The sequence below is a fragment of the Notolepis coatsorum genome (genome assembly GCF_963971535.1).
Source record: "Notolepis coatsorum genome assembly, chromosome: 7".
Taxonomy (NCBI): Eukaryota; Metazoa; Chordata; class Actinopteri; order Aulopiformes; family Paralepididae; genus Notolepis; species Notolepis coatsorum.
The window spans coordinates 114,424,184-114,449,726 of record NC_140171.1 but is presented as its reverse complement, the minus strand read 5'-3'; the positions used below and the strand labels follow the sequence as shown (position 1 = coordinate 114,449,726).

The 25,543-nt window shown below is 44.1% G+C and overlaps 2 protein-coding genes across 2 annotated transcripts in view; one reads left to right on the top strand and one right to left on the bottom strand.

Moving 5' to 3' along the window:
* The window catches only part of LOC311231329 (phosphatidylinositol 5-phosphate 4-kinase type-2 beta-like), a 30,073-nt gene extending 28,792 nt beyond the window's left edge, over positions 1 to 1,281 (bottom strand). Inside the window, exon 1 of the mRNA XM_084317882.1 lies at positions 701 to 1,281. Coding sequence (XP_084174008.1) covers positions 701 to 844 — 144 coding nt within the window. The 5' untranslated portion in view covers positions 845 to 1,281. The remainder of the gene's footprint in view (positions 1 to 700) is intronic.
* Positions 1,282 to 3,372: 2,091 nt separating this feature from the next.
* LOC311231367 (polycomb complex protein BMI-1-like) lies at positions 3,373 to 10,084 on the top strand. Its single transcript, XM_084317936.1, has 9 exons — positions 3,373 to 3,484; positions 4,157 to 4,284; positions 4,771 to 4,867; positions 4,958 to 5,013; positions 5,391 to 5,520; positions 7,743 to 7,779; positions 7,946 to 8,044; positions 8,554 to 8,634; positions 8,842 to 10,084. The coding sequence occupies exons 2-9, from the start codon at positions 4,167 to 4,169 to the stop codon at positions 9,223 to 9,225; spliced, it is 1,002 nt and encodes a 333-aa protein (XP_084174062.1). The 5' UTR covers positions 3,373 to 3,484; positions 4,157 to 4,166; the 3' UTR covers positions 9,226 to 10,084.
* The last annotated feature ends 15,459 nt before the right edge of the window (positions 10,085 to 25,543 follow it).

The window sequence follows — 25,543 nt, the reverse complement described above, 5'->3', positions numbered from 1 at the left end:
AAGCAACGATTCTGTAAATGAGAGCCTGGGCGCCTTTACTTCGACCGGTGACGGCTGTGTGCAAATGATACCTTTTTATTAACAATAGGCAGCAGGCCGTCTGCAGTTGTGGCTCAATGGCTCTGGCAGCCTCTCTGCCTCTCTGCTGTCACACCCCTCTGCCTTCACTCGAACAGGCGCATGAGGACGAGCCAGGGGGCAGCTCACGACTCCACTCCCTGAGACTGACTCAATTCACAGGGGTGTCCCCCCCCCCCCCCCCCCCCACACAAACTTTGTGAATCGTGCTTGCCAGCGATGTACCTCTGTAGCAAAATTACTAATGTGCGACAACCACGCGGGAGAATAGTGATGCTAATTTCAGAGCTGCAGAAGGCTGCATACGCGCACACACACATTCCATACGCACGCAACTGGCACCCCAAACCAAGCTAGCCAGCCAGCCAGCAGCGGCTTGCCACAATTGATATGCAAAGATGCAACCTGCCGATTTCAGTCAAAGCCGACTTATTTCTCGGCGAACATCCATGAACTAGACAACAAGCCACACCGTGAACAGAAAGCTGCAACGCTGGCTTGATGGATGAAGGCAGCTGGCTATAATAAGCTATAGCTAGCTATAGCTCGAGCTAAATCAAAACACCAGGCAGGAATTATTAATAACTTGCGTGTCAGTAAACATGGAGAAAAAAATATTTACCGTATGGTTGACACCCCACATTAAAACGCTGAGAATAGGCTCACTCGCACGGAATAGTTTCACTTTCTGTCCTATAAAGTGTTTCTTTTTCGTCTTGGTCTTGCTGGCGCTCACCGGCGCCGCGCTGGTGCAGTTGGATGACATGTCTCTCGCTGCAGGAACACTCGGGCAACGCAAACCTCACTGTCTCCAAGCGAGCAGCACAGCCTCTCTTGACTAAAAACTATTAGGTTAAGAGCATAAAATGTAAAAGTGCATCATGTTCGTTGTCCAACGTATGCAGTGTCCTTGAATCAAACGCTATCTCGCTGTGATCAATGGTATTGCATTTTGCGCCGTCACCACCCTTCCTCCCGAGCAGCAGCAGGCCGCGGTTCTGTCCGGAGAGACGGCTACACACAGAGCAGCAGCTGCCGGCCATCCAGCTACAGCCCCTCTCCTGCTGTCTAATAATACCAACCACCGGTAACTCAAAACGATCTGAGGGGATTTATTTTGAGGTTAATAATCCCATTATGATAACGCCTGAGATTGTTGTCACCCAGATTTGGGGTCTCCTCAAGATGGCGTACATTACACTACTTCGCAGTGAAGTGCACCCCCAAAAGGCGATGTGTATCATTACAGGCCTTTGCCAGAGTGATGGGTCAGGGAAGTCCTCCCAAGTTCTGGTGACTGGGAATACTAGCTACCCTTTCCCTACTAAACGTTAGGATTTCAAATGTTCAAATGCAGCAACCCTTGTCTATCCTCTTTGATGGTAGTTTGATGCTCATTTTAATTTGACCATTGTAGCCTATAAATGGTACTGCCATAGTAAAAGTAGCCTATAAATGGCCACTTTTATTATTATTATTATTATTATTATTATTATTATTATTATTATTATTATTATTATTATTATTATTATTATTATTATACTTTTGATTATACCATGGTACAATCCAATTTAAGCCATGATACCGATGGTAATACAGTATTTCCAATTCCACCATTTTCTGGGCCAATTTGTGCTCGTTAATATGATGGAAATACCATCAGTGGCCAAAATAGGAAATACCACAATTCTTTATTTTTGTTTTAGGAATACCATGATACTTTTTGTAAGGGAATTTCTACTTTTCAGCTGGGTCTGTAATTCAAATGAGTAAATCAGGGATAAATAAATCATAACTCATATGTGCTTTATAAATGGACAAGGCTGCAATACATGACTATGTGCTAAAAGTATTTTATCTATGATCTTGAATAGACTCAAACCTGTGTGTCAAAAGATAGCTGAAATAGATGATAAATGAACTGTAAAACTCAAACACTCAAATGAGTTCTTATTAAGTACAAAAAGCTCTGAACCGGAAAGTGTCCTCATATCACCTCCACCATGGCTGTCAGTGTCAGGTGTTGTAGTGGAGCCTCCTCCTCCAAGCTAGGATCAAAGATCATACCTGTTTCTAGCTTTTCTTTTCTTTTTCTCCCATCTTCACAGATCTAGATTGAAATATGTGGAGTGAAACTGTGGAACAGTCTGAATGTGGTGCTAAAGCAATGTCCAAATATGAGACAATTCAAACTTATTTATAAGGAAATTATGTTCATGAGGTACAGGGATGAGGAAGGGACTTGATATTCACGGGTGTTTACATTTTTATTTTATTTCTTTCATGTTTTACACACACATATATATATATATTTTTTTAAATGTTTTAAATTAGTACACTCATTTGAGTAGTGGAATAGGGGTAGGATTAAATAAGTGTATACTTCTTCCTACTCCTTTTCGAACATGTAAATTGAGTTATGTTTTGCTTTTGTTTATTTATTTTGTTTGAGTTATGTTTTGATTTGGTTTAGTTATTTATTTAGTTTGTATTCATTTACATGTTCGAAATAAAGATTTAAAAAAAAATAAACTGTTCAAGAGTGGAATAATTCACTTTCCCATAGTTGAAGTTGAGAAATAGTTAAAGGCCCAATCAATGATCCAAATCTAAACAAATTGGTAGCCCCACCACTAAAAACAAGAATGAAAACGTATTTTCATCATTCTCTCGTTGATTGTCTGAGCTCAACAACAGGAAAATATGAGTTTTTAAATTGCACTTGCTGTATTACGTTTATGTACTAAAATGTGTATTTACCTTGGTAATGCTTGTAAACGTTGGAGTAAAATAGCCACACTCTGCTTGAAATTCCAAAACATAACAAAAACATAACAAACGTGTTTTTTTGTTAGACTCAGAAGAAGAATGAATGAATGAAAACTTTATTTAACAGATTGCAGAATGGGTACAATACAGTACGGCTCAATACATACAATTGTTAAGGGGATGCAGACCTGAGAAAGACGTTTGTCTTGTTTCCATCAGGGTCCCCCATTTTCATTTCATAGACATTTATGACATACACAACATACATGACATTTATGGCATAGGGACATATAGGAACATCAGACAGGGGGCGTGGCGGCAAGGTCTGGTGGAAAATAATGGTCTATTGAAAATAATTATTTGCAAAAGGGAAAATATATCATGGCTAATTTGTATTTGTATTGTTTGTATGCGCTGCTTGATCCTCTGCCTGTAGCTCATCTACATGAATACCCTGCATGCCCCTTGGACGAGGCGACAACATAATATCACGTGATTCAAAATGGGCAGTCCTCTGACGGTGATGAAAAAAAAGCCATTTTCTGGCGCTGCTGCTGCTGCTGCAAATTCTAACCAAGTCCAAATAATTTACCTGGAACCTCGCTGCGAGGAGAAGGAAACGTTTATGTCATATCAGGTAGGAACGAAGCGTCATTGATTACTATGTATTCTACGCGATGCACGGATTTTCTAAAACACACATTGAAGTGCACGGTGTCACATTTTGACTCTCTTGTTCGCCTCTGATACAACCCTGTCAGTGAATTTAAGATGGCTGCTTTGTGTACCAGTGTGATTTTTTTTGGATTCCCCCGTCCAAATCACTCTTAATGCCCAATATATTTTCTTTTGGTTCTCGATTACACGGGGAAACACTCTGGAAATCCCAACGTTCTTTGTTGTTCCTCGGCTTGAGTAACAGACCTGATGCACGAGATGAGGCCACACACAGGGGCTATTGAATACTCGGGTCCAGTGCAGCCCAGTGCAGTTCTATAGCCTGTATTTACACTATTTATTTGTTACCAAAGCGATCACAGAGATCATGTAAAATATTTGTTGTCGGCCCTCTGCCACCACTGTTGTGGTTCTCCAGGTCGGTATCCCAAGGACATGCTGCAGAGTGGAGACATTGTCTGAGTGAATATTGAAACAAGACACTGATTTGCCATAGGGTGAATGAATACTAGTTATAAGAAACATAATGCAACATGAGGCCATTCTTTACCATAATTTATGATCTGGGCCACATTCCTGGGCTCAAATTATGTCCAGTACTTAACCAATTATAATTTGTTTTCCTATGCAGATCTCTCCAAATGGATAAGATGCAACCCAACCGTATTAAAATCACAGATCTCAATCCAAATCTTACATGCCCATTGTGTGCTGGCTACTTCATTGATGCTACAACCATTGTTGAGTGCCTGCACTCTTGTAAGTTCCCATAACAAGTGCATTATCTTAAACGCATGCATATTATTTTTGATGTAGTCTGAATATAATATTTTACATATCTAGATACTATATCTACAGTATAACTGTATCCCTTACCTACAGTTACTAGTTATGCTGCTGGCCAGTATGACTTACTACCATAAGTTATACTGTATCACTGTACATACTAATATTACAACACTGTACATACATCTGATTAGCACTACTCATACTAATTTATATATTTTATACCCAGTTTAATCACCTGTACATTGTATATTACATTTTCACTCTATTTTTGTTGTACTGTACGTGTGCTGTATGATGACGATACATTTGAATATAATCTAATCTATAACAAGCTTAAACATTGTAGTGAGATGCACATTGATCGGGATGTGCACTAAGATATTCTCAATGTAGAGCATACGTATTCATTTCACTTATGTATTGAATCTCATGTTTACCTCTCTGTTCTTTCTGCAGTCTGTAAGACATGTATTGTTGCCTTTCTGGAGACAAACAAATTTTGTCCCCGCTGTGACGTCCAGGTCCATAAGACGTGTCCCCAGCTCAGCATCAGGTGGGACATAACGATGATGCAAAGCAATGATTATGAATGCAAAGAATACATCATCTTCAGTAATTTGACAAACAGTCCTTTTTTTTTCAGAGCGGACAAAACTCTACAAGACATTGTGTACAAGCTCGTTCCGGGGTTATTCAAAGGTGAGACTATTTTGTCTTGTGGAGAGGGCGAACAGTTTTTTTTTTTCAAGAGAAGACGATGCTTTCTAATACTAATCTGGGTGGGAGCTTCCAACACAAACAGATACTGGTACATTTTGGCTGTGGCTGGTGATTGTTTACTATACCAGCTACTTTGGCTTAAAAGGTCTTTTCTCATCTCAAAACCACTCAAGTTGATAAAATTAGTGAAGTGACTGGTACATTTTGGATAACGGTGGGCAATAAAAGTTAAGTGTCCAGCCCTGTCAACAGTACAATAAACCGTCGCTCTTCTCCGTCTGTCCATTTCATGTTAGACAGCTTTTATGTTCAACATTCAGCACGTAAAAAATATATATAATTTCTTCTGAACTCAGATGAGATGAAACGGCGGCGGGACTTCTACGCAGAGAATCGCGTGTTGGAGCCAGGAGAAGTGGTGGAGACGTTTAACATCGCAGAGGATGAAATCATCAGTCTCTCCATACAGTTCTATGAGAGGAACAAGTAAGTGCCTACATTCCTCACTTCCGGACACGGTTATAACAAAATAAAAACATTTCCGCTTTTAACCCCTTATTTTTGGCCTGTTGCTGGAAAACTAGATCTGATGACAAATTTTTAAACAATTATTAATTATTCATCATCTGGCTTTGGTGCTCACTTTAAGCAAATGGATAGGACACATTCCGTACATATTTTATACATGTCCAAACAAAAGCCATTTTTAAACAAACATGTACAGAAATCAATATGATATGGCTATAATCACATTGGATGCCTTTTTGAACTTGCCTGAATCTTCCATTTTCAATGGCATGGTAAGATAAGATATTCCTTTATTGATCCCCTTGGGGTAATTCAGGCATCATAGCAGCATGGGGTAGTAAAAAGCAGTGTAAACAATATAATAAATCAATATAATTAACATAACATAATGACAGGCGCACGTCTCCTCCAAACAATGCGCCTCACGTTTTTGAAGCACTGCTTTTTTCAGGCGCTCTCATTTGAAAAAGTTAAAACTTTTGCCGTGGAGCGCACAGACGACAATGTCACCTTCTTGTCAACGGACCAGTCAAATCGACCGAGGGGATGGAGTACAAATCTGAGGTATCTGAAGAGAAAGACGACAAAACAAACCAATCGATAATGGAGGAGAAGCTAATTTGGGCAGTTTCCAAAAACCTTGTTTGTACGAGCAGGTCTTACCACAACCGAGATATGAACAGCAACGCGTGGAGGGCTATGAGCAGTAATGTATGTAACTTTTGTAACGTTAGCTGAGGTAGCAACAGTAATCAGTGGTATCGCTCGTTACGCCCTGTGCAATTTCAATTATCTACGTATGTTTTGAGCGCAAGAAAAAAGTGTCCAATGTGATCACAGCCCAAGACTGAGAGCAAACACCCTCCCCTCACTAGTGCAAAAACTGTAGAGGACTGACTCCCCATGTAATATACAGTAGTCTATGTGCAGTGAGTGTGTCAGTCACCCAGGTGCCAGAAGAATTTCCCTCATTCTTTTCAGCAACTGCAATCTGCTGAATATGGGTGGCAAAATCACTCCACACATTCAGTCAGTCCAGAATCCTTCAAGGTAATACAAATGATTAAATAATATGTAACCGCAGTCAAACATAAATTAGAAACAATAAATACAGGCTGGAGAGTCCTTGTGGATTAAAATGAGGCAACAGAGGACCTCAGCAGACCATCTTTCTGTCAGTGCCTAGTGTTCACATAATAGCATACTGGTGTGTGTCATACAAAATATGGCTTGGCATGTATGCTTATCAAAGAGCTGGTGCTCTTTCACTCAGTGTACATGTATACTCCCTGTGCTTAAACACTACATGCTTTAACGTGATGTTAGGAGCAGCGATTGGTTGGGAGTTGACTATGGGTATTTATTTTATTATTTAATATTTACCAACATCCTGCTTCACTCACATGGTTACATACATTCACATCCTGCCCAGTACAACCATAGTCTGACACTGTTGACCACTAGGCCCTGCCCAGTACAACCATAGTCTTGACATTGTTGACCACTAGGAGCTGCCCAGTACAACCATAGTCTGACACTGTTGACCACTAGGAGCTGCCCAGTAACAACCACAGTCTGAGCAACTCCTCTCGAGCGGTTGGGGATTCAGTGCCTAGCTCAAGGGCACTTGAAGCGATTGGTATTGAGGGATGGGAGCGAGTTATTCATTCACTTTCCAGAGTTTTCCTGCCGGTCCGGGGGATCGAACCAGCGACCTTCCGGTCACAAGCTCATTTCTCAAACAGTTAGGCCACGCCGGTATTGTAATAGTTGTTATGGAAATGTCACACACAAAATACCTTCTTTCTTCAGACTGAGGTTGACACGTTCGTAACCAATGACCATTACAGTAACATACTGAACCATATTTATTTCCAGGAAAGTAAAAACAAGGCATCATTTGCAAATTATTGGACACTTATCACAAATTGAAAGTTTTGGACCACATGACCGATGTACTATGTCTGGAGCTTTTCACACTGCATGTTTATTATATTTACCCCTTTACCATGTTTATATTTACCTCTGTAGCATGATACATGTCATTGGGGGCGAGATATATTTGCTGCTAGTGGTAACGTTCTAGAGTGCTTGTGCTGTCCATCAAATAAATTATTCTCTTGTTTTTGTGGATTTGAGTAGACATTGACAATTATAGCAATCTTTTTCTCTGCCGTCAGAAATGATAGACAACATTCAGACATGGATGGAGATAAGGTAAGGACTGACCTCAACACAAAAGATGGTGAAAGCAACACTTTTTGAAAAACATGCATATACTGTATTCATACGCACCTAACTAGTCATTTATATTTGCCAATTTGCCATGCTGTTGTCCCTGGGTTTGTCTCTGGTTAAAGCGCCCTCTTTTCCTTGTCTTCAGTCCAATGGTAAACGCTTCCTGCAGTGTCCGGCAGCTATGTCCGTCATGCACTTAGCGAAGTTCCTGCGAAGCAAAATGGACATTCCCAGCAGCTATCGGGTAATACGGAGTCACAGAACTCGCCCCGCAGTGCTCTCTGATAGACCTGTTCGCTGTATACGTCAGACTCGGTGTGTGCATCACCAGAGCAGAAAGGAACATAAATCCTGGTCAGAACAACGGGGAAGACTACAATATATTTGCATTTGTTAGCGGTGCTAGCGATCTAAACGATCAATCCATGCCAAAGCTAGATATGTAAAGGTGAAAGACACTCGCAGCCATGCTGATTTGGCAAAATGACATCCAGCCGTTTTAGTTTGAAACAACTTTTAGTCAGGGGAGTGCCATGGTTTTTCCATAGAGCCCCGTCGTATTCTTTTAGCGCATCAACTCGCGCAGGTCCGGGGTAACTTAGTCACGTGACTCAGTTGGCATGTTTGTATACAGCGAACAGGTCTATAGAAAGAAATGTATGCTCCCAATTTGGTGAGCTACTAGTACATATCGATTTTGATGGTGGTCACATTGCTCCCGCCTTTTAGTATAATGGCTCTGTTCTTATACAGGTGGAGGTGTTGTACGGGGATGAGCCTTTGAAGGACTACTACACACTAATGGATATTGCCTACTTCTACGAATGGAGACGTGTGAGTGACAATTTGCATAATGTTTACTAACGCTATGTAATAAAACATTTACCAAACTTGACATACGATGTTCCACTTGCCAGCTCAAGGGGCGCGATAGAATTTGGTCAATGTCAAAACTAGAGTTTTCTGGCCAAACTAGGCCATTACTACGTCCGAGACAGCTGATTATTACCAAGTCCCGATGACCGTTTGTCTCTTTTATAGACTGGACCCATCCCTCTGCAGTACTTGGTCAAACCCACCAGGAAGCGCAGGAGGACCTCCCAGTCCGCCGCCCAGGGTCACTCCGACGGCGTCAACACCAGCCCCACCTCGGAGAGCGACTCCCACAGCGACAAGGTCCATAGTCCCACTGCAGCCCAACCCCCCAGAGTCTCCTCACTGCCCAGTCCCGCGTCTCACAGCCTCTCCGCCTCCCTCCAGAGCTCCAACGGCACCACAGTGCCCAACAACACTCAACAACGACATTCTCTGGCCTCCAAACCAGGGGGCAATACCCGGAAGGTGACTGTCAACGGCACCGGCTCTGGAGCCGGCAAGGAAGAGGCGAGGGGCGCAGACAAAAGCAGTTTGCCTCCTCCGACTTAAACCTGCATATATCTGAGCACCAGGGAGGACAGTGTTTGAATTGCTCCCATCTTTAGCATCACCTCTTTCCACCGAACAAAAGAACGGACAAGGCAAAAAGGCCTTCTCACTGGAGAAAAGGGGAGGCAGATCATCGTTTATCTGCGGAAGGACTGAAACAGTGCAGCCAAATAGACACTTGTGTGTGTGTGCGTGTGTGGTTGTGTGTTAGACTAGAACAATGCACACATACTTAACTGTACAGTATGTATCAAATATGAGCATGTGTGCATACATATGTATAAACTATCTTTTATACAAGATATTGTAATTGTTTTGTATTGTATATGCAGTAGGTCTCTTTCCCATAGTTCATTCAAATTGATTTGGCTTAGCTATATTTTAGACAAAATGCTTTTAGGCATTGCAATGGGAACCACCTCAAATTGGCTGCAAAAAAAGAGAAATATTGTCTTCCCTTTGAGTCACTACTGTAGAAGTGTCTCATAGAAGCAACAGCTCATCTGGTACTGAAGGTCTCAACACTTCAAGGATATGTTGCGTGACAACATTGATGCACTTTCTCAAATTCAGGCCACAGAATCAAAACCAAACCAACTGTGTAACAATTGGAAATGTCTTCACATTTAACACTCAAGCACTACCGTTGCCTAAAATGCAGTTGTCAAAAAGAGACCATCTACCTACCTGTACTTGTTCTTATGGCAGACAAGGAACTCAAAAGGGATTTGAATATTTGACCATGTAGTGTTTCCATAAATTTCAACATTCCTTTTGTTTCTTTTGAACATACAATGATACTTTATGATTATCAGCCATATGTGCATGTTTTAGGTCAATAAAATGTTTACTTACTAGGTTTTGACCGCAGTGTCCTGTTCTGAATTCAACAAGTTGTGAACCCCTGTTGTGAAAATATGAATACCTTGCAGTGAACCTCTTTAAGAAAGATCCTTTTATTAATGAATACATGAAATGGTACAGATATGCAATTACTCATAGCATAGGCTTAAAAATGATCCAATTATATGCTTATAATTCACACTACATTAGAAGACTTCACAGGTGAGGTGAAAATATATTGTGCGTTTCACGGCGACCAGGCCAATACACTATTACATAAAGAAGGAAACCAACAGGAAAAGAATTTAGCAGCATAAAACAAACCTGCCTAACATTCATATAGCCAAAGCTCTTGATATGCACAAAAGTCTATGCCAGAATCGCACACCCACCCTTATCCAGATTAGGTTTCCCCAATTAAATGACAGTATAGGTTACTACTAATCATGACATCAATTAAAATTTGCCCGTTTACCTTCAACCACCTGAGGCAAGGAACACACTAGAACATTTCTTGATCCAATTAAGCTCTCCTGAAAATAGGTTTACAGCACATTTCTTTTTGAGTACACAGATTTTTTTTAAATGTGGCTGTAATGGCACTTAATTGGTTCAGGAAATCTATGAATGTGGTGCAATGTAGGCAAATATCTCCTCAAACCAGCGGTCCGACTGGTTCTCAAGGACCCTGGTTGGTTACCTCTGAACTAAACATTCTCAGATGGTGATAAACTTGGGCAATTTTTGGGTCAATGTTAGATTGGCAATAGGCAACAAAGTGAGAGGATAATCAAATTATTCAAAATATCCTGGCAACATGTTCCAATGTGATTTACCCAGAAATGCTCAGATGACTCCTTATAGGCACTGTTGCCCATCGGAGTTGCTCTCTGTATCATCATCACCCCTTAGGTCAAGAGTCGGTCTGTTCTTGCAGAGGGGCAGATCTGATGAAGTCCTGCTTGTGTGTGCCATCACAGTAGGGTGGGTTATTGGTGTACTTGCAGCCACATAACCACGCCGTGGCATCTTTCTCAGGGACAAAGCGAAGTGGCATCAGCCCTGGGGCCTTCGCCTTGTGAGCTCCATCGCAAAAAGGCTGGCAGATAAAACGAGTGGGGTCAGAAGTACAGCGTGTGCTAGACAATCATGCAATAAGAGCTCTTTATGGAAGACTAATTGATCAAAACATGCTGGGAAATGATTGTGGTACCTGCTTCTTGCTGTGTCCACAGGTGCACCATGAATAACGCTTTCCACCCATCAGCTCCACTTTGATAGGCTTTTTGGATGCAATGACAGGTTCTGGGGGTATAGTGGAGTGATGGGCCTGTAGGAATAGTCGTTTGAACATATTTTAAAGGAACATGCCAACATTATGGGGAAATGTGCTTACCGTCCTCCAGAGTCAGAAATGTGCTGACTGAAGATAATACCAATTTCCTCTCTGTGCGTTCAGTAGAAAAAGCTATCCGGCTGCAAGCTAGCCTAGTTTAACACAAATGAAGGAAGCGGATAAGGACCACTAGTCTAGCTTAAAACTCAAGGGGGATGTGTTTTTGGCCAAGTGGTCTAGTTAGGCTAGTGGTCCGTATCCGCTTCCATTAATTTGTGCTAAGCTACGCTAGCTTGCACTGCAGCCGGATAGCTTTCTACAGAACGCACAGAGGAAATTGGTATATATCTTATTGTCTGACTGGAGAAGACGGCAAGCACCTTTTCCATAATGTTGGCGTGTTCCTTTAAGTATTTTAGACGTTAGCAGAAACATGACAACGAATTACAAACACATGACAAGTAGGCTACTTACCAGGGAGGCTGTCATAGATAGTGTCCACGGTTGTCTCACTGTTGAAGTAAACCATTTGCACACAGATACTGGCATTATTATGTTCATGTTTCCCCAGGTTGTGTATGCTGTCTGTGAAATCTTCCAAGGATTCAGCAAACGCCTCACATTACGAGAATGCGATTTAGAAAAAAGAGAAGAACCATTTAAAAACCATATTAAGTATAACGAAGTAAACACACGCGAAAAAATACTGAACCAGATACAGAAACCCTTATGTCTGAACTTGCAGTGTGTGTTTATGGTTTATAGCGAATATTTTACAGGTGACCTTCTTCTTCTTCTTAAAGGCGAATTGCAACCGGGTGGAGCGTTATCGCCACCAACTGTCGTATTACGGCGTTACATTGAAATTGTTCTTGTTTTGATCAGTCCTGTGTTTTGCAGGTGAAGACACGCTTTAAAATCTAATGTCAAGAGCTATTATTTGCGATGGTCCATGTGTTAAAACCCATTTACGTTCCACTTCGTTCCTTATTGACTGTCTTTTATTTGCATATCTAGGACAGAGAACTAAGAACGACATGATTTGATTGCAAATATCACATGTTCCCCTTGGATGCTTTCCAATTAGGTGTAGAGAGGAAATTCATTTAGTGTGTCGGAGTCTTATCCTACTAATCAGACACTCGTCTTTCCTACTTTCCCCTGACCACCCCTCTCCGACTTCTTGCTGGATTTGATACAAAATCTCCATTAGGCCTAATATATCCCACAACCTCCATAACTGCATCTTAATTTTGTCCCATATTAAAGCTTTGGTTTCTGCCTTACTGACGTTTGTATTAATTTGCCAACTCTACTTGATTTGCTTTTAATGCATTTAGGCCAGAAGGTCTACTGTTTCATTCCCATATGATGCTTATGTGAGTTGTTACCCATAAAAACAGCACATCAATTCCTAGCCCAATAATTCTAAAGATTGTAAAATGTCATAGAGAATACCCTGTCTGTGTGCCTTTTTGACACTAGCCAGGGCTGCACTTGAGTTGGATAGTAGTAGTAATTGCAGGGGTTTCATTTCCTCTATCCAATGTAGAGTGATTTGTAACGTTCTGCGTTTCTGTCCTCTCCCAGGAGTAGAAACTTTTTTTTTTTTTTTTTTACAAATAAACAAACGAAAAGGATAGGTTTGAAGCCGAAGCTTATAGAGCAACCTACCCCTAATTCAAAAACAAATTCAATTCAAAAAAGTTAAAGTTTTCAAAATATAACAAACAAACAAAAAAAATCAACAATCAAAAATCAACGAAAACCGATCCAGAAAAGAACAAAAAAAAGTTTGCAAGATAAAACAAACAAACAAACAAACAAACAAAAAATCAACAAAAACCGTTCCCGAAATTTACTGACTGACTGAAATTGAGGTGATTGACTATCACCTATGTGGTTTGTTGTCACTAATTACTGCATGTGGGTTGCACTTGCTGGAAGTTTTGCCTTAGTAATCCCTTCTTTCTCTGTCTGTTGTCGGATCTTCAACAGAACTACTGCGAGCAGTCGGCCACGGACAAGAAATGGAACCTCTTGTCTTTGCTGTTATTATTTAATTCTCTTTTCCTATACCCTCAGTTGAAGCCTGGCTTCTTATTCATTATCGTTACAGTTTCTTGCTCTAGTGATTCTGATAATAAAATAACACGTTTTCTTGAGAAGAGCAACCACATCTCTGTCTCCTTATTACCTTCTACTCAACTATGTGTCTCCTAGAACATTGCGATCATCTACTACTGGTCTATTGAAGGTTCCAAGCCACAGTCTAAGGAAAATCGGGGATGCAGCCTTTGCAAACTATGCACCAAAGTTATGGAACACACTACTTATGGACATTAGGGAAGCTATATCTCTTAATATTTTCAAAAATAAGCTAAAAACGTACCTCTTCACCTTAGCCTTCTAATACACTCCGCTGTATTGTAGCATTATTTTACTCTGTCCATTCTATTGCATAATTTTACTATCTATTCTATTCTACTATAACTATTCTATTATTGCACTGTATTATTTTACTCTGTCTATTGCTTTTTATTTCAGGTTAAAAACTGTCAGGTTTTTATTGCACTGGGCTACAGTTTTCTGTCTATTGTTTATTACAGGTTCAAAACTGTCGGGTATTGAACTGTGTGTGTATCGAGCAGAAGAGACTGTCATGAGCAGGAGACTACTCAGTCTGATACGGCTTGCCTTAAAATGTGCATTTGTGGTGTCAGGCAACAGGAGACTGTCATGAGCAGGGGAGACTGTCAGCTTTAATACTGTCTGATATGGCTTGCCTTAAAATGTGCATTGTGGTGTCAGGCAGAAGAGAAGACTGTCATGTTTTGAACGTACGGTTATGTCTATAACCATAGTTATATGAGTGTAGTGACGCTCTGCGTCTACTGGAATACTCTTCCATATCAGTACTAGCACTGAATACATTTTCACATGCACCTTTACACACCCATCCGCCTGGCCACACCCCCATCCGCTCCTCTACATAAGCAGGGGTGTGGCCATACTAACAGCTCCTTCCCAAGTCTTTCACCACAAAGGCGAAGACCACAGGGTCCTCAGTGAGTCCGACGCAGAGCGTCACTACACTCATATAACTATGGTTATAGACATAACCGTACGTTATAAGTCGTGTAGCTCCGCTCTGCGTCTACTGGAATACAGGAGCTGAGCAGAGCGGAAGCTCGACAAATGTACCCGCTGAGGCCCCCCACAACCATCAGAACCGGGGAGGACCCGAGCCCCCGGACCCCCCTAGTGGAGGACGGGAGGGTATCGGATCCGACTGTGCGAAGAGGAGTTTAGCAACTCAAACGCACAGGGTGAGCAGACCGTGGCACTTACCTTCCACAGAAGAACCCACGACTACACAAACGCGCAACCCACATGCCACTAGGGAACGAACAGGAAGAAACAAAACCCCTGTTACAACCCCTAATATCACGGGGTCAAGAGCAAAAACCCAACCCCGTGGCAAGGCCGTAGCAGCGGAGTGCGAAGGAGGACCCAGACCCAGGAAGGGACTGGACCCCCCCGGAAAAGGGGGCCTGGAGAGGCCAACGACGCCGCAGCATCGAGACCCCACCAGGCGGTCACTAGTGACACCACCCCCCACATCGCCAGCGTATTCGGACAGGGACCATCCAAGAGCAGGCCCTTCCCCCCAACAGCACGCCGCCCCGAAGCACTCAAAAGGCTACACCCACAGCGGGACCAGGCAGCGCACCGGGGAGACAACCCTCAAATAAGTTGATCCCTCAATCCAGGCAACAGGCCACTCGACCTGAGCCTGGAGCACTGCGGACTAGACAGGCGCCAAAGGGGTCTGCTGAAACAGCACCGCGGCGGAAGGGGCATACGCTGGTATGCCGTGCACCATGTCGCAGCCTCCACAACCCCCCCCCCCCCGACCCTCTAGCAGTGTTTCTCAACTGGTGGGTCGCAGGGCCATTTTGAGTGGGTCGCGGATGTGTGTTTTTTTTTTTTTTTTTTTTGTATATAATCTTTTTTTTGCACTACCTATCTTTGTGAAAGTGGCTTCTCAGCTCTGGTCCAGCTGAAGACAAAGCAGAGGAACAGATTGGACATTGAGCATGACCTCAGAGTTGCTTTGTCTACCATCACCCCAGACTTTACATTTTACATTTACATTTAGTCATTTAGCTGACGCTTTTATCCAAAGCGACTTACAAGTTCTGTACGACAAGCCATCAGGAAGGGCACAACTCTATCAGCTGAGTAACAATGTTCATCAAAGTGTTGAGTGCTACAGTGTAGGTTAGTTTATTAGGACAAGTGCATGACAGTATGGTTAGTTAGGGTTAGATTTTTTTTTCTTTTTTTCTTTTTTTAATTCAGATAATGGTTGAAGAAGTGCGTCTTTAGTCGACGGCGAAAGATTGGACGTGTTTCGGCTGTCCTAACTGGGGTGGGTAGTTCATTCCACCATTGTGGGGCAAGGACTGAGAATAGGCGACTTCTCTTTGATGACCCTCCCGGAGCTTGGATAGGAGTAGGTCTGAGGCGGCCAGAAGATGCAGAGCGTAGGGGTCTTGAGGGTGTGTAGTTAGAGACCATTGACCGGAGGTAGGCGGGAGCAGTTCCCTTTGCCGCACGGTATGCTAGGTCGAGGGCCTTGAAGCGGATTCGTGCAGCAATGGGGAGCCAGTGCAGGTCCCTAAGAAGTGGGGTGACATGGGCCGACTTCGGTAGGTTTGAGATCAGGCGGGCCGCTGCGTTCTGAATGAGTTGAAGAGGCTTAGTGGCAGTGGCCGGGAGGCCAGCGAGCAGTGCCTTGCAGTAGTCGAGGCGGGAGATGACTGTTGATTGGACGAGGAGTTGGGTGGCTTCTTTTGTCAGGAAGGGGCGGATCCTTCTGACGTTGCTCAGGAGGAATCGGCAGGTTCTGGTTATCGTCGGCATAACAGTGGTAGGAGAAGCCATGAGACGTGATAATGTTACCCAGTGATTTAGTGTAGAGGGAGAAGAGAAGGGGTCCTAAAACCGAGCCCTGGGGGACACCCATCCGCAGGGGGCGGGTGGCCGACAGGGTCCCTCTCCATGACACTTGGTAGGAGCGGTCATTGAGGTATGATGACAACCATGTCAGCGCAGAGCCAGCCACTCCCATTCCTGCGAGGGCCGCGAGGAGGATCTGGTGGTTGACTGTGTCGAAGGCTGCAGATAGATCTAGGAGAATCAGGACAGAGGAGAGGCCTTTCGCTTTTGCTAAGTGAAGTGCCTCTGTGACCGCAATGAGGGCTGTCTCTGTGGAGTGACCAGTCCTGAAGCCTGACTGATTAGGGTCTAGGAGGTCATTCTGTAAGAGATAAGCAGTAAGTTGGTTGGATACAGCACGTTCAAGTGTTTTAGAAAGGAAGGAGAGAAGAGAGACAGGACGGTAGTTGCCTATGACGGTAGGGTTCAGGGATGGTTTTTTTATGAGGGGCGTGACTCTGGCTTGTTTTAGGGAGGTGGGGACCACCCCCGAGTTGAGTGAGGAGTTGATGGTTGCAGTTAGGAATGGGAGGATGTCTGGTGCTATGGTCTGGAGGAGTGGGGAAGGTAGCCGGTCCAGCTGGCATGTAGTCGGACGGTTCGACGTTACCAGTGTCGAGTGAGACTCTTGTCAGGAGCAAACAACATCTGCAGTTATCCCATTAGTTCCCTGGGATGTTAAGCTAAGAAGTCTGCTAAGAAGCATATATTATTTATTATTATTTTATTTCATTGTGTTTTTAGCCCTAGTTGCACTTTTGTTGCAACCCCAGTTATCCCATTAGTTCCCCCAAACTTAGGTCTGTTATGCATTATCCATAACATTATCCAGCATGCTAATGGAGCAGCATATATCCTATCAGGATAAGCTAACCCAACGCACGCTAGCCACAGACGACAACACGTCTGTGAACAGGGTTTATAAACAAGGCTGAAGGCTTATGTGTGAACACGACACCAGTGTTTCATGTTTCAAGAAAAAAACACAGAAGATTGAGAGAGGGTCTATAAGACCGTGGTACAAGCTACACACACGAGCACTTATGCAGGCCAACACTCCAAAGTTGTGGACTCAATGCCACTGTTTCCAATGTAACAGAACACACAACCCCCTCAGACAACGGTAAACATTTACCACTATAGGAAGAAACATATTTCTTCAGGATGAGGAAAGAAAAAGCCTTTCGACCGAGTGTTAGCTACAGGCCTTGCTAAGCACATATATATGTAGCGACCAGCTAGTGACTAAAAGTCCTGCTCTCCTATCAACCCCACAACTTAGGCGAGGGTTCTACACATCGTATCCCCAACATATACAGTGAATAAACACACAGTTTGTAACAAAAAATAGTCCCTCACTAGGAGGGACCCTTTATTAATGTAACAAAATTATGTTTGGGGCGGGGAAGGGAACAGGGGTAACAGGGGGAGAAAGTCACTAGCGGTGCCTGCCGCGAAAGGCTCTGTGTTTGCCCCCACGGGGAGCAGGCCCAGAGGGACGGTACTGGGGTGCCTGGACACGACGATCCCTACCGTCACCTCCGGGCGTGGGTCGGCTGGCTGTGGTGGTCGAGGCACCCTCTCTGCTCCTGGCCTTCTTGGCCGAGGGCCCAAGCAGCGGCGATGGTGGTGGCGGTGGCGATGGTCGCGGATCCCCGACGACGTGGCCTCCGTCTAACCTCACCGGCAGCGTCGGGTGGGGGAAAATGGGGCTGGAGCATCGGAGAAGGGGGCCCAGCATCGGAGAGGGGGGCCATGAGCAGGGGAAGCCTCTTCCGCTCCGGCACCCGCGCTTGCTTCAGCCAAAGGTGGCGCTGGGTTAGAGTGGCCAGGGCGCGTACTTTCCCGGCGGCGATTGCCTGCAGCTGTACCAGGTGCAGGATGGCTCCAGCCGCCTGGGCGTGTAGGAACTGATGGTGATCGTCCAACATTGCCCCGCCCGCCATCATCCCCGCCAGCTGCGCGATGTTGGATGTCGCAGCCAGGCTCTGTGTCGTGGCAATGAATGACTGGTCACTCCAGTTGGCCAACTGCCTAGCCGATTTCCCTTGGGGAACCGGCTTCCGCAACGGCTCCCACACCACCTCAGGACAAAGAATAGATGCCATCGGGCTATCAAGCCGAGGCACCCCTTCCTTCAATCCTTCGATCAAACCCACCACCCGCGTGATTTGCACGTAGGCTGGGGTAAGGCCGGTGATGCGGGAGATTACCTGTCCCTGACGCACGTAGGCCTCCTGTTAAGTGCCACAAGTCAACGAGTGACACTTTGTATAATGACATCCTGTTCTTATGTTTATTATATATGATTAAGAGGAATGTCTGTATATTCTTCCTCCCACTTGTGTAAACTTGTATTCTTATATAACCTGTATATTTTTTATACACTTTTAAAACTATACTACAGTTAAATGTTAATGTTATGTTACAGTCAGAATGTTGGCATAAAGGTATATATATACATATAATGCTATATTAATTATATGTTTCATAATTCTCTGCTTAAAAAGAATGATATGCTTGGCGATGATACCTACAGAAGGTATCATAACCCTTGCCTGTCCTGCCTGTTCTGTACTGTTCTGTCTGTTCTGTACTGATCTGCCTGTTTCTCTTACTGTTAGAGTGAGTCAACGAAAGAGGCCCCATGTAGTAAGGGAGTTAACGAATGGAATGCAGCATGCAGAGGAGAGAAAGCCATGCAAGCATGAAGCAAAGAACCATTGTAGGGGAGCTCCCGTAGCTCACCGCATATCTCGGCGCTATTTCTGCGTCAGGGAAAACCGTGCTCGTCACGGATCTGGGGGACACGAGTTCGATTCCCGGACCCGCCGTCATTTCTCAGAATGTCTTCCCCTGCTCTACATCCCATTTTCAACCTGTTTCTGTCGGTCATGCTTGACCAGAAAAGCGATAAACGCTAAAAAATAAAGTAAAAAAAAAAAAAAAACTATTGTACACTGTAGACTACAGGATACATGTATTATGCTTGGGCATGTCAATCAGTGTTTAAAGTATATGAGTATTGAATAGTACAGGTATATATATATATATATATATATATATATATATATATATAAGCGTATAAGACTATTCATGCAAGAAGTGTATGTCATGTATTGTACACAGGGCATCCAATACTGACTGGACCCCAGAGGAATGTACTCCAGAGGGACTTTCCACAATATCGTATTCTGTTCCAGCAAAAACGTTACAAGTACTTTTTCAAGTTACAACCCAGTGGAATAGACGGCAGCCAATGACAACTAGGAGGGGAGGAGAGTTAGTCCTGATGTGTGAGATGTTGATTGGCTAGTGAAATTACATCACTGTATTTAAACCAATGGCAAAGAGATCTTGAGTTCCTTTATAAGGGCTAACTCGCCAGAACACAGCCAGATTTTTGAGATGTTGAGATTTTGATTGAGATTTTCAGATTTTGCTTGCAGACACCTTCTTCTAGCGGCCGATACCGTTGTCCAGGGTAAGGAATGGAATCTGTCTATTTTTCAAAGTGGAGTCCACATGACAAAGCTTTGTTTTTTTTAGCTCAGTTGCTCATTTGCTCAAAATGACAGAGAGTTGTTTTTGCTATGCTAGTGATTTGGATTTAGATTTTGCATTCTTTTGTACTCCTGTATTTTTTTTTATTAAAACTTTTTGGAAACTACTTCGTGTTAATCCTTTCTGCCAGCAATGGGCCACGATGCTGGCCGCGCCCTGATTTCCAATGAAGGTGACTATTTGTACTGGCAGCACGTACTACAGATTGAATCAATTGCTGGTTAATGCTTTTCAGCTAAGGTTATATATTATATATATATATGCTATTGGCAGTATTAAAACGTATTAGACGGTGAAGTAATATCACTAAGCTTGCAGGTAATGATCACATATGTCTTTCTTCTCACTACAGAGACCTAAAAAAGAAGTAGATAATATGGGCTTATTAAAATTATATAGAATTTTGACTCTGGATAGTAAGCGTTGCATTGTGACTTCGTAGAGTAACTCTCTCCAAGTTGCCGTGTGACGGATTAGGGAAATGGATATCATCTGATTAACGACAGGGTCATACTGGTCAGATAAATCCTTCCCGGTGATCAAATAAAATAAGAGATTTCGCAACTTCTATCACTTGACCTGGTCAATGACGGAGGGGGTCGGAACGATGCATTCGCTATCTCTGTCGGTCAGGTGTAACAACAACATTTTGTAGACGCATTGGATTCTGAATGTCAAACACATCGCAGGGCCCTGCTTGATGTCAAGATGAGCAGACCAATGAGTTATGGGGTTATCAATCTGACCTGAGATTTAGCGTGGCATATATCACCTCCATTGAGGGGAAGAATGGGCAGACAACGCCCATCTCCCTCACAGGACGACATTGCCAGAGATGACCTATCCAGTCATCAGGGACAGGTGCAGGCAGTGGCTGCGGCAACGGCACGCCATTAGCGGCTGCGGCAGCCGCCATGAGCTCCGGGAACAGGGCACGCAATTCCCCATGTGCACCTTCCTCCACGCAGCCCACGTCCCTCACGTACGGGAGGCTGCCACTCATTGTGGCGCCACCATCCGATGCGGTTGATAGCAGGGCATCCCGTCTCCGAGTCGGAGGTTCTAACCCAACACCGGAGGATGAGGGATCCCAAGGAGACATACCACCCCCTGCCACACCCGAGGAGGAGAGTGATACAAGAGCGCCTCCGCTTCCTCCATAAAATACTCTGTATCCATCGGACAAGGAGACAGAGCAGAAGCACCCTCGTCTGGCTCCAGCAGCTCTCCAAAGCCAGGCCGTTCGCCCCTGCAGCTCACCATCTTACGACGGGAGCGAGCAGAAGCGAAGAGCTTGCGTCTCAGATCCTTCGCTACCAGAGGAGCCGTCAACCTATCGGCCGACCGCCCACTGGCGGGGGAACCAGAGCTGGAACTAGGCCATCTCACAGGAGACGGCCATGGCTCAACAGCTCCTCGGAGAGGCAAACTCCCCACCGGACGCCGCTCGGGTGCGTCTGACTGCCACGACCGCGGAGTCAGCGCTGGTGAAGGGTGACGTTGTGAGCACTCGAACCCCTCGAAGAAGACATTATAACTTAGCTTTTTCTCTAAAATTGGTGAGAGAGAGAAAAAACAAGAAACAATGTCAACGCAGCTCCTCTTCAATATTTCACTAATCTCAAAGTGGTGTATACAGACACTCGCCGTGGTGAAAACAAAGAAGGAGCTGTTAGTATGGCCACACCCCTGCTTATGTAGAGGAGCGGATGGGGGTGTGGCCAGGCGGATGGGTGTGTAAAGGTGCATGTGAACATTTATTCAGTGCTAGTACTGATATGGAAGAGTATTCCAGTAGACGCAGAGCGGAGCTACACGACTTATAACTATGGATACCGAACAAAGGTTTGGGACGGCTTTGAACTGTTGAAACAGTAATTCAGAACAGTTTTACCATTGTACGACTTTGAACTGTTGAACAGTAATCCAGAACTATTTTATTGCACTGTAAAATATATATATTTTTTTATCTATTCTATAATTTTATTGCACTGCACTATTTTACTCTGTCTATTTTATCTTGCTCCTTTTATTATTGTCTATTTAAAACTGAATCAAACCATAAACTAGGTGGCCTGTTGGAATGTTAGATCCTAATGTGAAAAACTGTGATTTTATATGTCTGCACTTTATGTGCTCATTTTATGCCTGTCTTTTTTCTGTTGTGAAGCACTTTGGGCTGCAGTTTCTTTATGAAAGGTGCTATACAAATAAAGTTTATTATTATTATTACATTTTTAAATAAATAAAATAAATGCAACACTCCCAGACATACCCCACGCAAAGGTAAGGAAAAACTCACTAAAACCTGCAATAGGAAAAAATGCACCACAGGCAATGTGGAGGAGAGAAACCTTAGAAGGGCCGTTCAAGGGGGGGGATCTCCCTTCCAGCTTAGTAAGTTATACTGGCTGCCTGGTGGTATAACTAGTAAGAGTAGGTAAGAGATACAGATATAGATATAGTATATATACAGGTACTGTATGTAAAAATTATTATATGCAGGTATATTCAAACAGATGTGTATATATATACAGCATCTCGAAGCACTTCATAATGATGGGTGTGAGTGCGACAAGGCAGAAGTCATAATGTGCATTAGTCCTGCTCAGTGCCGTACACACGTTGGTGCGCGAGAGAGTGAGGGGTTGGAGGTTAGCAGGGAGAGCAGTCTTGATGGGCGCCTCCTGGTTGCCCCTGTCAAAGTGGGCATAAAAGTTTGTTTCCCAGTCCCGGCGACCATTTGCCGCATGTCTTCCCTACCTCTCCTCCCGTTCTCCCTCTCTCCCTCTATCGGTCCTGTGTAGCCAGAAAAAGCTGAAAATGCTTTAAATAAAAGTTTTTAATAATTAAAAATGTTTTATAAAAAAAAAGTGGGCATAAAAGTTCAATTCAATTCAAACCTTTATTTACTCTCGAAAAGGACAATTGAGGCCACCCTCATTTTCAATGTCGTCGAGACTTAGACATTTCAGTGCATATATATATATATATATTTTTTTTTACAATATAATAGTAATAAATAATAATAACTCTATAGCACCCTTCACACATGGACCGCAGCCCAAAGTGCCCCACAGCAAATAGCACAAAATGTACATAGGCATAAAATCAGCATACAATCGACAGAATAAAAAACAATGTATAAAGTGGAGACATAAGAATAGGTATAAAAGACAATAAAAGTAGTGCAACGTAGAACGTGCAGACATAAGAATAGGCATAAAATAAGTACAATAAGTAGATAGATAGATACTTTATTAATCCCCTTGGGGAAATTCAGGTATCCAGTAACAGCTCAGGCAGTTAACAGACAATAGAGCAATAAAAAAGGACAACCAATACAACAAACAAACAATGAAGGTCAGCGCTGAGGTACAAAGTTGTGATGAATTAAATAAATAAATGGTGAGCACTATTGTCAAATAAAATAAAATTGCTATATAAAATTACAGTATACAAATGTAAAATTAATTTAAAATGAATTGCACATTGTCCCAATGGGGGGGGTGCGGGCGCGCCCAGGTCATGACAGAGAGAGAGAGAGAGAGAGGGGGGGGGTCACATGGTGTTGAACAGTCTGATGGCTGTAGGGACAAAGGACAGCCTGAACCGCTCAGTCCGCGAGCGCAGCGATATAAGTCGTCCACTGCGACTGCTCCTCTGTCCTGTCAGGGTGTGGTGGAGAGGGTGGCTGTCATTGCTCATGATGGCCTGCAGCTTGCTCTGTGTGCGCCTCTCCACCACAACCCCCAGTGGGTCCACCCTCCTGCCAAGGACTGAACCAGCCTTCTTTACTAGCCTGTCCAGCCGCCCGGTGTTCTTGGCTGACATGTTGCCTCCCCAGCAGACTGCAGCATAAAAAACTATGCTTGCCACCAGCATGTCACTGCACACCTCAAACGACCTGAGCCTTCTCAGAAAAAACAGCCGGCTCTGTGCCTTCCTGTAGAGGGCATCAGTGTTCAGAGACCAGTCCAGTTTATTATCCAGGTGCACACCCAGGAATTTGTAGGACTCCACCATCTCGATGTCTTTCCCTCCTATGTTGACTGGATAACGGGGGGGCTTACATCTCCTGAAGTCTATGACCATCTCCTTGGTCTTGGAGGTGTTCAGAAGGAGGCCATTTTCCTCACTCAAGGGACCGAAGGCTCCCGCCAGGTCCCTGTACTCCCTCTCCTGCCCCCTCCTCACACACGCCACAATAGCTGTGTCATCAAAGTATTTATGGATGTGGCAGGACTCACTGTTGTAGCTAAAGTCCGATGTGTAAAGAGTGAACAGGAAAGGAGCCAGGACGGTACAGAACAGTACAGTGTTGCCCGAGGTGAACCCAGCCAGTCCCCCAAACACCCCACACATCAATCTCCACCACATCCTCATCCGAGACACATCCCCTGATAAAGCACGTCATGACCGAAGCAAAACACAAACATCCCGCGTGCCACTGACTCACACCGCCATGCACAGTGACGGGGATGCCACCCCCGCAGGCCGCACCATCTCGCCCGGTCCCGGCGACCTCGCCACCACGAGGAAACCAGCTAACTCCACGGAGGAATGACAGGCCACGTGGCCCAGGACCTGCAGCCAAGCCAAAGGAGCCATGCAGCAAGGCAACGACTCCAAACACAACAGCGGTCAAACAAGAAGACATGCAGCACCACGGACGGTCCGAGACGACACCGGGACCCCCACCGCAGAAGCCGCAGCGAGCCCCCTACGCAAGGAATCCCCAAAACACCAGCGAACCGAGGGAGCCCAACGATGAAAACCAACCAAAATCCATCAAAGCACACACAAGAGACCAGCACCCAACTCCAGGAAATGTCCAGCCGAAGCCATAGGCGCCATAGGCTCCAACCAAATCCCCCCCAGAGCCAAACACCAGCCTTCCGCATGCACCCCGTGAGGAGTTATTGAGCTCATCAGGGAGGGAGGGGTCAGTGGTTGGGGGAGAGTTGTTGGTGGGTTTATACTCCGTAATGGCCTCGATGCCACATGCGTCGGGGGTTGGAGTTGTTGAAGTGCTCTTCAACCCTTAGCTTGTGGCTGTGCTTGGCCCGCTTGATTCCCCTATTCAGGTTAGCCCTGGCTGAACAGTAGGCCTGCGTGTCCCTGTCACCAGATCTAAAAGCGGTGTCACGTGCCTTTAGCAGTAGACGGACCTAACAATAATAATAATACTAATAGATTCAATTTGTACCGCACTTTATATTCGCGAGAATCTCAGTGCTACAGGAGATAATAGACAAAAAGTTAAATGAATAAAACAATTAAAATGAATAAAAACAATTAAAATGAATAACAACCAATGAAATGGAAGAACATAAGAGTAAAATAAAATAAAATAATAATAAAATGAATAGAAGTAAAAATAAAAGTAAAAGAAAAATTCAGGCAAAAGCCTTGTTAAAAAGACATTTTTTTAGGCCCCTATTAAAAGCCTTGACGGATTGTGGTGCTCTCAGGTGGATGGGGAGAGCATTCCATAGTCTGGGTGCGGCAGAGCAGAAGGCTTGATCGCCCATGGTGTGCAGCTTAGTCCTGGGGGCTTTGAGGAGGTAG